At 50.0% G+C, this 11,117-nt stretch overlaps 2 protein-coding genes across 2 annotated transcripts; both read left to right on the plus strand.

The window, feature by feature from the left end:
- Positions 1-260: 260 nt before the first annotated feature.
- On the plus strand, positions 261-3,338 carry LOC119333533 (the record flags this gene model as incomplete). Its single annotated transcript, XM_037606398.1, has 4 exons — positions 261-357; positions 463-575; positions 1,827-1,996; positions 2,594-3,338. Coding segments are annotated over 4 exons (828 nt in total), but the record flags the coding sequence as incomplete, so codon positions are not given.
- A 2,758-nt stretch (positions 3,339-6,096) lies between these two features.
- LOC119331764 (cytochrome P450 89A2-like) lies at positions 6,097-7,897 on the plus strand. The gene has a single exon (XM_037604931.1). The coding sequence runs from the start codon at positions 6,183-6,185 to the stop codon at positions 7,725-7,727; it is 1,545 nt and encodes a 514-aa protein (XP_037460828.1). The 5' UTR covers positions 6,097-6,182; the 3' UTR covers positions 7,728-7,897.
- Positions 7,898-11,117: the final 3,220 nt, after the last annotated feature.

The raw sequence follows: 11,117 nt of genomic DNA on the forward strand, positions 1-11,117 counted from the left end.
AAGAAGAAAAAGCAGCGGCCACCATAGCACATCAGCGTACCTACCCTTCTACTAGTATTTCTCTTGCCTTTATTCGACCCCTCCATCCCTCAAAAAAATAAAAAATAAAAAATTTCGTCCCCTCCTCGTCGTCACTGCCGTCGCCGAGTGCGAACTCCGGCGTGTCCTCCCCTCTCCCTCTCTCTATCCCTCTCTGCTAATCTGAGTTCCTCGTCGAGAAGAGGAACCGAGGGGCGCGGCAGCGACTCCGCCCGTGATGGTCGCCCGCCGCGCTCTGTGGCGGACGCGGACATGCACAGCTCGCGTATTCTTCCTCGTCTCCGTCACACCTCTCCCCAGCAGATGGCTTCCTCTGCGGTAATTATTAACCCGTCCGATCCACTTCTTCTTCCTCTTCTCCTTCGTGCTCCTGTGGGGAATTCCGTCGAGCACCACGCTTACCCGCGTGATTTGGTCCAGCAGTGAAGGAGGGGGTCGACGAGATGATCAAGCACGTCGCCAATGAGCCCTCCCTTGGGCTCTACTTCGTCCAGCAGCACGCCCAGGCATCCATGCCCATCCTCCTTGACGTCAAGGTCTGCTCTCCCTCTTAATTTGCTCTCTGTTCAGTGCCCATAACGATGATTGGCCTTTAAGCATGTTGCGTTGCGCATTGGCATTAGGATTTAGACCGGTTTGGATTGGACAGAAGTCACAGACTGGGCTTGTATTGATTAAGGGGATCAGGTTGGGCAAGATTGGTTTGGGGGTGCATGTACAGGATACCATGATGATACCATGGGATGGTCTCTCCACTGTAGTGCTCGATTTTAGTATGGTTCCTTTGTTAGGTATTACACAATTTGCATAATTCCCCAGGCATGCAGCAATCTTGAATGTTGTGTACATATAGGTTGAGGCGCTGAGCCGAGTGATATTTTCCTTCAATATGTTTTGTTTGATGGAACAATGTCAAATTCATCACATTTTGCATGTGCAAGATGTAGTAGCATATGATACACACTTATGGAACTAGGAAGGTAATATGATGAGACTACTCTATGGCCGTTCTTCCCTTGGAATGCACTTGTAACATATGACTGACTCTTTCACTGGACTGGTCTGATGATCTTTAATGCATCCATAGATAAGCTCATTCCAGACTTTATAAGACCATTTAAGTTGCAGAGCCAACTAGCCACCTACGTGCTAGCCATTCCAGAGCCAATCCATACCAATTTCTGATTAGCACTGGCGGAGCCTGGTTTGGCGAAAGCCATCTTTAGCATTTAAATTGGGTGTTCTTTGTTTTCAGCAAGCTAGGTCCTACTGCTTTCAAGTTGCCAAAACATGGTATGACTTGGATATGCATGAAGCTTCATTCACCATTGCAATGGCTTATTTGGCATCACTGCTCAGGCCGTTACTTTTTCTTTTTAAATTCTAACATGTCCTTTTCCTTCTACTCCCTCCATTCGAAATTAATTGAAGTTCTAGGTTTGCCCGAAGTCAAATTTGTTTAAGTTTGACCAACTTTATAGAAAATATGGTAATATCTACAACATCTAAGTGCAGAAGCATATTTTGTAAAGAATCTAATGAAATTAATTTGGTGTTCCAGACATCGGTATATTTTCCAACAAACTTGGTCAAACTTACACAAATTTGACTTAGGATGATAAACCTAGAACTTCAATTAATTTGGAACGGAAGGAGTAGCACCATAAGTTTCAATACTGGCTGACATTTGCTAATTCTGAGTTGTTTAATGGCTTGACCTGTTCTTGTCAGAGGTTAGCACAAACCAAGCTGAGATTCTAACATGGCATTTCTGGTTTGCTCATCAGGGCAAGGTTACGGAAAAGACTCGTGAGATAACATTACACACTGAAGATATAGAGGATTCTATTTGTGCTGTGAGGTCCATGGCTGAGTTTGGACTTCCAATTGCTGATGATATGATCAAGGACATAAATAAATCTCTAAAGATAATGTCGAAGACCCAACCAAAGAAGGGGTAAGTATTTAGCAATCTTGAGGATTTCCTTCTGATTTTTGTTTGATTACCTTGTGGCATTGATGAAGGGGAGCCTTAGCGTAGTGGTAAAGCTGCTGCCTTGTGACCATGAGGTGATGGGTTCAAGTCCTGAAAACAGCCTCTTACAGAAATGTAGGGAAAGGCTGAGTACAATAGACCCAAAGTGGTCGGACCTTTCCCCGGACCCTGCGTAAGCGGGAGCTACATGCACCGGGCTGCCCTTTCACCTTGTGGTGGTTTTGTTTTGTCTAGCACGATGTGGAGTCTCCTAGCAGGCTAGCATTTGCTGCATTCATCCCATCTGTAGAGTATTAATCTTCATTCCTTTTCTTTTAGGAGCAGTCGATCTTTATGTATTATGTGTAGCATAAAGTCGACCAACCTACACCCTGTTTTTGTTTGTGCTTCCCAGTAAGGTAGAGAACTCAAATATTAGGCTTCTGCTCAATGAACCACTCAGGAATCTCGGCTCGATAATTTATCATATTATTCTGTGCACAAAGGCCATCCTCTTACATTTTTGTAGAGGAAACCATCCTCTTTAGTTGGTTCTGAGAAGAGAATTATTGTGTCCAGGTTAATCCAGAACCCCATTTGGGGGTTCCAATCAGACAAAAGCTCGGAAGCATGGAACGATTTGGACGCAGCTAATGGTGGAAGTAGCAAGAACTATTTGTCTTCCATGTTGAACACCGCAAAGCAGAAGGCATCGAGTCTGAGATGGCCGCAGACTGATTTCGCTACGAATGATGGCGTTAGTGAGAAGTCAGTGTCATCTACAGCTCAAGAGTCATCACAAGCCAGAGGACATGGTGCGTCAACACCCTCGGATGTTGAAAGGGACGAAGTCTCCATTTCAAGCCGTCTGTTGGAAAATAAAAATGCAGCGGCTATGAATCAGGGCCTATCTGCTTCTGATATCTCCCACACGGCGGAGAGCTACAACAAGTTCAAAGAAGAACAGGAACTAAAACTGCAAGAGTGGCTCAGGGAGTCGAAAGAAGCTGAAGATAATAGAGGTTGAGACTGTTGTGACAGCTCCGGTGTTTCCGCCTCTGTCGGAGCACGTCAGAAATGAAAAACATGTCCAAATCTTCGTATATCTTTATGACTGCAGATCTTTTTGTATCGATGATGAGTGTACAGGTGCCGCGTCTCTGTAAACATTCATGTTCACTTTGCAGCTGTTACATTGATATTCACAAGGCAGAGATAGGTCTCTCAAGTGTATTGTTGTATAACAGCCTGAACTACAGCACAACATGTTTGTTATTGTACTTGGGAGCTTGGAAGTGGTTTATATACATACACTGATTTGCCATATCGGTGGCCGTCCAATCTTGCGCGGAGATTCATGACGAGCTTGCTTCGGTTGTTGTGGGTTTTGGGTTTTAACCCGTCAGAGAAGAGATAGGAAGCCGAGCCTGTAGCAGTGAAATCGCGGAGAAGAGGGGAAAGTGTTGGCGTCCCAAGCAGCAGCGAGGGAAAAGGTGTTGGCCTGGGACGTGCATCAGCAGTCGACACAGGTGATGGAATTCTTCTTCCGGCGCGAGTTGGCTTTAAGATGGAAAAATAGACCCCTATAATCTTGCCTCCATCTCATGAACCGCAGCCAGTTGTCATGGGCTTGCCAAGTAACTTTTTTTTTTATAATGATGGATTTTATTGACTTAAAATGAAGCACCAATGCGATACAAAAGCGTACCTTCGACCTCTGCATGACTAAGATGCGCATGGTCAACACCAACGCGCGCGCACACACACGAAGAATCACTATGGTTAGGAGCAAAGTAATACAAGATCATTGTTTCAAAGTTTTTTTTATCGCGGATGATGTTGTTGTAGTTCATCGATCATTCTTTCAGAGTTTTCTTTTTCTTTTGCCACTACCCTGTCATCTCCTCTCCTCTCCTACATGTTATGTCCTTATGAATTCCAATCCAATCGTTGATTTGTCGTCAGCTTGTCGCCGACAGGAGACTCGCGCGTGTTTGAAGTAAAACCATGACACTCGTTTTGGAACGAAGGGACTACATATATACAAATGTATCCCCGTATCACAATGTTTAGAAGATTAGCTCCGGCTATCTCCGTATCGCGTATTCGATGCGTATCCAAGTATCCATGCAATATAACTGCCAGGTATATAACTAATTAGGGCCAGACTTAGGGTTTTCACCACGAAGCTCGAGATTGCTAATCAAATCAAAATTATCATGTGTTGTCGCCACCGCTTTCCGCGTCTCAGCAGCTACATGTGTACCACAGTCTAGATGTGAGATGCCACGCAAGTGAAGACCATGCTCATACAAGTCAAGACGCAACAAGTGCCAGTCGACACTAAAGCTTCAGAATGACGAAGGTCACCCTCGCAATCTCGCGACCAAAGGCTATCGGAGCAGAGACCTCCCCACTGTAGCCTTCAATGACCAGTGCCAGGGCTTAGCCCGTCCACTGGTCTCTAGCAGCGGCGAGAAGAGATGACGAGGAGGTAACATGCGACAACTATGGAGAAGGGTGGAGGCGGTGGCTCTGTGGAGATAGGAGGCAGTTGTTAGGTTTCAGTACTTGATTTTGTGAAGAGTGAAATGATAACAAAAAAGTGTCATACCACACGAGTTTTTGCCTATTGAGAGCAAGGCCCAGTTCTTTCAAGAGCAAGGCCCAGTCCTATGCCAAAATGAACTCGATTGGATTACAAACTCTTGGGAGGATTCTAGAGAATCCTAATGCAATCCAAAACTTCAAAAAAAAGAGGATTCTAAGATTCTGAACAACCAGAGACCCAAAAGGTGACTGCCATTGCATGCATGTGTCTTTACAATTGGATTCGTGATGGCAAGTTACATGATGAGCATTTTGACAAGTTTGGCAATGATGTATATGTGCAACATTTGCTGTATATAGGTGCAAACACTCTACCACCAGAAGATAGTGGTTCCATGGCCGCAACATATGAGGCTATTGTTGTCTCCTACCTTGAGATTAGTCCTTCTATTTATAGTTGACCTCCTTTTGTGATGAAGAAAACTTCAAATCATTCTAATTATAACATTTAGCGTTTGTGATATTAGTAAATCACTTTCATGCTCATACTCAATGAGGAACTCTTTAAAGCAACAAAGTGTTAGCAATTCAGTAAACAATTTATGTCTAAGAGCATTATAAACATTTTAGCACACAACTCAATATCACAATCTCAAAGGACGAAGCGATTCGGTGCCCAGGCTCAGCTGCACCCGCGATGAACAGAAAATTCAAAACAAAAACTAGAAAATAATTAAAAAAAACATTTTTTGAGTGGAAGATAATTTGTGCGTGAGGTGTGCTCTAAATTTCTGATCATTTGGACATCTGAGTAGCTCTCGGCAAAAAAGGACAAATTTGAGGTCTGTGAAAAAGTTTACTGTTCATGTATTGTTCTGACCCAATTTGTCTTTTTTGCTGAGAGTTACTCATATGTTCAAATGATTTAAAATTTGTAGCGCACCTTAAGTACCAAATTATCTTCCATGAAAAAAATTAATTTTTTAAAATTTGTTTAGTATTGTTTTTATGAATTTTCCCTTCATCGGGAGCAGATGAGTTTGGGCTTAGAAATGAATATTCGAATCTCAAATTGCAATCTTAGAAAAGAACTACATAGCAGATTCTATGGGCATTTTCCAGAATCTTGATTCTAGAGAATCATGTGGGAAAAGAACCCGACCCAAATGTTAACCTCAAAGGCTAGTAAACCCCATAGGGGTGTGTCCACAACCTCCACATTTTCCTCATTGCACTGTACCCATTGTTGCCCTCGAAGTTTAACTGATCAAAATTTGAAAATGTGGTACAAGTTGCCATCCTTGGGCAGAACTTCATCAGTTTTGGTATTAAGCATCATGAGGTTATCTGTAAGCTTAGCAACCCTGAATAAAAAGAGCGAATTAGCAGATTATGTCATGCCTCACACAAGTGGAATTTGCTTGCGTTCATGCCGTCAACACCCACCACCGGCCGCTGCAATATCCCCGCAGATTATTTTCCCGGTGCACGCTGCGTGTCTCCGGTCCATGCCTCCAACTTCCCACCGGTCCCCAAACATTCCCGACCTCTTTCTTGCAGTACAAATGAAGCATCTCCACCGGAATCCTAGCGACCAGTCCGTCCCGCCGCCGCCGCCATGGAGGATTGGCTCTTCTACTCGCTCACCACCATGCTCTGCCTCCTCAGCTCGCTGCTGCTGAGGGCCCGGGCCCGCAGCCCGTCCCATTCCGCGACGCAGACGCCGCCGCTGCCTCCAGGTCCGGTGCCGCTGCCGGTTCTGGGCCCGCTGCTCCACCTGGCGCGTCGCGACTTCGACCTGGAGCCCGTGCTGCGGCGCCTCGCGCGGGCCTACGGCCCGGTCTACTCCTTCGCGCCATTGGGGCTGGCGCGGCCGATGATATTCGTCGCGGCGCGAGGCCCGGCCCACCGCGCCCTCGTCCAGCAGGGCGCCGCCTTCGCCTCCCGCCCGCGCGCCACCGCTCCCGCCGCCGCCGTGCTCACCAGCGGCGGCCGCAACGTCAGCTCCGCGCCGTATGGGCCCACCTGGCGCGTGCTCCGTCGCACCCTCGCCTCCGGCGTGCTCAACCCGGCCCGCCTCCGCGCCTTCGCCCCCGCGCGGCGCTGGGTGCTCGACGTCCTCCTCTCCCGCATCCGCTCCGGCGGCGGCGTCGTCGCCGTCATGGAGCCCTTCCAGTACGCCATGTTCTGCCTCCTGGTGTACATGTGCTTCGGCGGCGATCGCCTCGGCGACGCGCGCGTGAGGGACATCGAGGCGCTGCAGCGTGACCTCCTCGCCAACTTCCTCAGCTTCCAGGTCTTCTCCTTCCTCCCGCCGCTCACCAAGCTTGTCTTCCGCCGCCGGTGGAGCAAGCTCGTCTCGCTGCGCCGGCGGCAGGAGGAGCTCTTCGTCCCGCTCATCCGCGCCAGGAGGGAGGCCGGCGCTGGCGGAGACTGCTACGTGGATTCCCTGGTGAGGCTTGCCATCCCGGAGGATGGAGGGAGGGGGCTCACCGACGGCGAGATCGTCAGCCTCTGCTCCGAATTCCTGAGCGCCGGGACAGACACCACGGCCACGGCGCTGCAGTGGATACTCGCGAACCTGGTCAAGAACCCGGCCATGCAGGACAGGCTAAGGGAGGAGGTCTCCGCCGCCGTCGACGGCGAGCTGCGGGAGGAGGACCTGCAGGGGATGCCGTACCTCAAGGCCGTGGTGCTGGAGGGGCTGAGGCGGCACCCGCCGGGGCACTACGTGCTGCCGCACGCCGCGGCGGAGGAGACGACGCTGGACGGGTACCGCGTCCCGGCGGGCACGCCGGTAAACTTCGCGGTGGGCGACATCGGGCTGGACGAGGAGATCTGGACGGCGCCGTCGGAGTTCCGGCCGGAGCGGTTCCTGCCGGGCGGCGAGGGGGAGGACGTGGACCTCACCGGCAGCAAGGAGATCAAGATGATGCCGTTCGGCGCCGGCAGGAGGGTCTGCCCCGCCATGGCGCTGGCGCTGCTGCACCTCGAGTACTTCATGGCCAACCTGGTCAGGGAGTTCGAGTGGCGCGAGGAGGCCGGCGAGGAGGTGGACCTCACCGAGAAGCTCGAGTTCACGGTTGTCATGAGGCGGCCGCTCAAGGCGAGGGCTGTGCCGCTGAGGCAAGGAAGGCCCATCGCCGCCACGTGCTCAGGTTGATCGACAGGGGCGCACCATCTTCTCCTTTCCCGTATGTTTAGTAGTGCATCATAGCTTCTCGTTGCTCATGACCATATAAAGATGGTAATTAGATTAAGCTTGTCTTCTTCTTTTCTCAATTTGCTTTTGCTAATGAAATGTAATGTGTGGTTTTCTAATCTAAAGTCAGATTAAAATGAAACCAATGAACGTACAGGAGAACTGCGTCTTCTATTCAGAAAGCACGAAAATATCAAAAATTCTCCTTGTATCCATGAGATTTAACTTTTTTCGCGAATACGCAAAGCTTGCGTATCATTGCATTGATAGAAGAAGTAAGAGTGAGTACAGGGGATGGTACAACCCATGACACGAACGCAAGAAGCGTGAACATGGCTAACGAAGCAGAGAGTCACGAGATACTCGACCCAAACAAAGAAAAACACAGCTAAACTCGCCAACCAGAGAAGCAACCCAAGCAACAACTAAACTACCAGCATCTCCAAATCTAGCACCGAGGATGCCACGAGCAAACAAGACAACGCCTTCACGAAGGAGAACGACACCAAGACGCCGTCGTCATCCGATCCGGAAAATCGGACCTAGGGTTTCCCCTGATGCTCGAAGTGGGGCATGGATACCGGCCATGACAACGCCTTCAAGAAGGTGACGGCACCCGCGGGTGTCGCCGCTGCCAGCATAGGATGCAGTGATTTCGCCCAGGCATATACCGAGCAATGCCAAGCCGTCGGAGTATGAGTCGAAGAAGAGGAAGTCGGGCATGAGCAGGGATTGCGACCGCTGGAGGGGGAGCCATGCCTGACGTCGAGGAGGCACCAGGCGCTGCCGGACATGCGAGCTTCGAAGGAGGGTGAGGTTGCATGGATGAGCGGAATGTGAGGATGCGATGGTGGCCAAGCCCGGGACGAGCCAAGATCCGAAAGATAGCGCAAATCTAGGCCACCGGGACCAGAGCAGCAGGGATGCCGGCAGACCCAAGGAGCTGAAAGGGGACGCAGCTCACGGAGGGTGCCGGAATCGAAGATGCACCGGGATGGACGGCCAACCAAGGGTGCCAACAGGGTTGTGGTGGTGCGGAGACACCGTGGATCCAACAAGCCAAAGGAGCCAGAAAAAGCGTAGCTTCCGAGGCAGGTCGGACCTGAAGTCGCGCCAGTCGGCCATGGACACAGGAGGGGGCGCATGTCCATGGCCGTTGGGCCGAAGCCGCCCCTGCGGGATGGTGGTGCAGAAGACTCGCGCGCAGCCAAAGCTCCTGACCAGCACGCTGCAAAAACAGCCACCATGGAACACAACCAGACATCTCCATGGCACGAAGCTCGAACACGGGGTGGGGGGTCGGTGGAAGGGTGATTCGCAGTAAGTGTTGGGGAACGTAGCAGAAATTCAAAATTTTCCTACGCGTCACCAAGATCTATCTATGGAGAAACCAGCTACGAGTAGAAGGAGAGTGCATCTACATACCCTTGTAGATCGCTAAGCGGAAGCGTTCAAGTGAACGGGGTTGATGGAGTCGTACTCGTCGTGATTCAGATCACCGATGATCAAGTGCCGAACGGACGGCACCTCCGCGTTCAACACACGTACAGCCCGGTGACGTCTCCCACGCCTTGATCCAGCAAGGAGAGAGGGAGAGGTTGAGGAAGACTCCATCCAACAGCAGCACAACGGCGTGGTGGTAGTGGAGGAGCGTGGCAATCCCGCAGGGCTTCGCCAAGCACCATGGAAGAAGAGGAGGAGGGAGAGGAGAGGCAGGGCTGCACCAAGAGAGATCAAATCATGTGTTATGGGCAGCCCCATGCCTCAATATATATAGGGGGGAAGGGGGCTGCGCCCCCTTTAGGGTTTTCCCACCCCCTAGGGGCGGCGGCCAGCCCTAGATGGGTTTTGGGGTGCGGCCAAGAAGGAGGGGAGGAGTCCATCCTCCCCAAGGCACCTCGGAGGTGCCTTCCCCCTTGAGGACTCTTCCCTCTAGGGTTCCCTAGGCGCATGGGCCTCTTGGGGCTGGTGCCCTTGGCCCATGTAGGCCAAGGCGCACCCCCTACAGCCCATGTGGCCCCCCGGGGCAGGTGGCCCCACCCGGTGGGCCCCCGGGACCCTTCCGGTGGTCCCGGTACAATACCGATGACCCCGAAACTTGTCCCGATGGCCGAAACAGGACTTCCTATATATAAATCTTTACCTCCGGACCATTCCGGAACTCCTCGTGACATCCGGGATCTCATCCGGGACTCCGAACAACATTCGGTAACCACATACAAGCTTCCTTTATAACCCTAGCGTCATCGAACCTTAAGTGTGTAGACCCTACGGGTTCGGGAGACATGTAGACATGACCGAGACGTTCTCCGGTCAATAACCAACAGCGGGATCTGGATACCCATGATGGCTCCCACATGTTCCACGATGATCTCATCGGATGAACCACGATGTCAACGACTTACTTAATCCCGTATTCAATTCCCTTTGTCTAGCGGTATTTTACTTGCCCGAGATTCGATCGTCGGTATACCGATACCTTGTTCAATCTCGTTACCGGCAAGTCACTTTACTCGTTCCGTAACACATCATCCCGTGATCAACTCCTTGGTCACATTGCGCATATGATGATGTCCTACCGAGTGGGCCCAGAGATACCTCTCCGTTTACACGGAGTGACAAATCCCAGTCTCGATCCGCATAAAACAATAGATACTTTCGGAGATACCTGTAGTGCACCTTTATAGTCACCCAGTTACGTTGTGACGTTTGATACACCCAAAGCACTCCTACGGTATCCAGGAGTTACACGATCTCATGGTCAAAGGAAGAGATACTTGACATTGGCAAAGCTCTAGCAAATGAACTACACGATCTTTTGTGCTAGTCTTAGGATTGGGTCTTGTCCATCACATCATTCTCCTAATGATGTGATCCCGTTATCAACGACATTCAATGTCCATAGCCAGGAAACCATGACTATCTGTTAATCACAACGAGCTAGTCAACTAGAGGCTCACTAGGGACATATTGTGGTCTATGTATTCACACGTGTATTATGATTTCCGGATAATATAGTTATAGCATGAATAAAAGACTATTATCATGAACAAAGAAATATAATAATAACTTTATTTATTATTGCCTCTAGGGCATATTTCCAACAGTCTCCCACTTGCACTAGAGTCAATAATCCAGTTCACATCGCCATGTGATTAACACTGACAGGTCACATCACCATGTGACCAACATCCAAAGAGTTTACTAGTGTCACTAAACTAGTTCACATCATCATGTGATCAAGACTCAATGAGATCTGGGGTTTGGTCATGTTCTGCTTGTGAGAGAGGTTTTAGTCAACGGGTCTGAACCTTTCAGATCCGTGTGTGCTTTACAAATCTCTATGTCATC

The sequence above is a fragment of the Triticum dicoccoides genome, chromosome 7A (genome assembly GCF_002162155.2).
Source record: "Triticum dicoccoides isolate Atlit2015 ecotype Zavitan chromosome 7A, WEW_v2.0, whole genome shotgun sequence".
Lineage (NCBI taxonomy): Eukaryota > Viridiplantae > Streptophyta > Magnoliopsida > Poales > Poaceae > Triticum > Triticum dicoccoides.

Coding starts and splice junctions, on each gene's coding strand:
- LOC119331764 (XM_037604931.1), top strand. CDS start 6,183: ATGGAGGATTGGCTCTTCTACTCGCTCACCACCATGCTCTGCCTCCTC.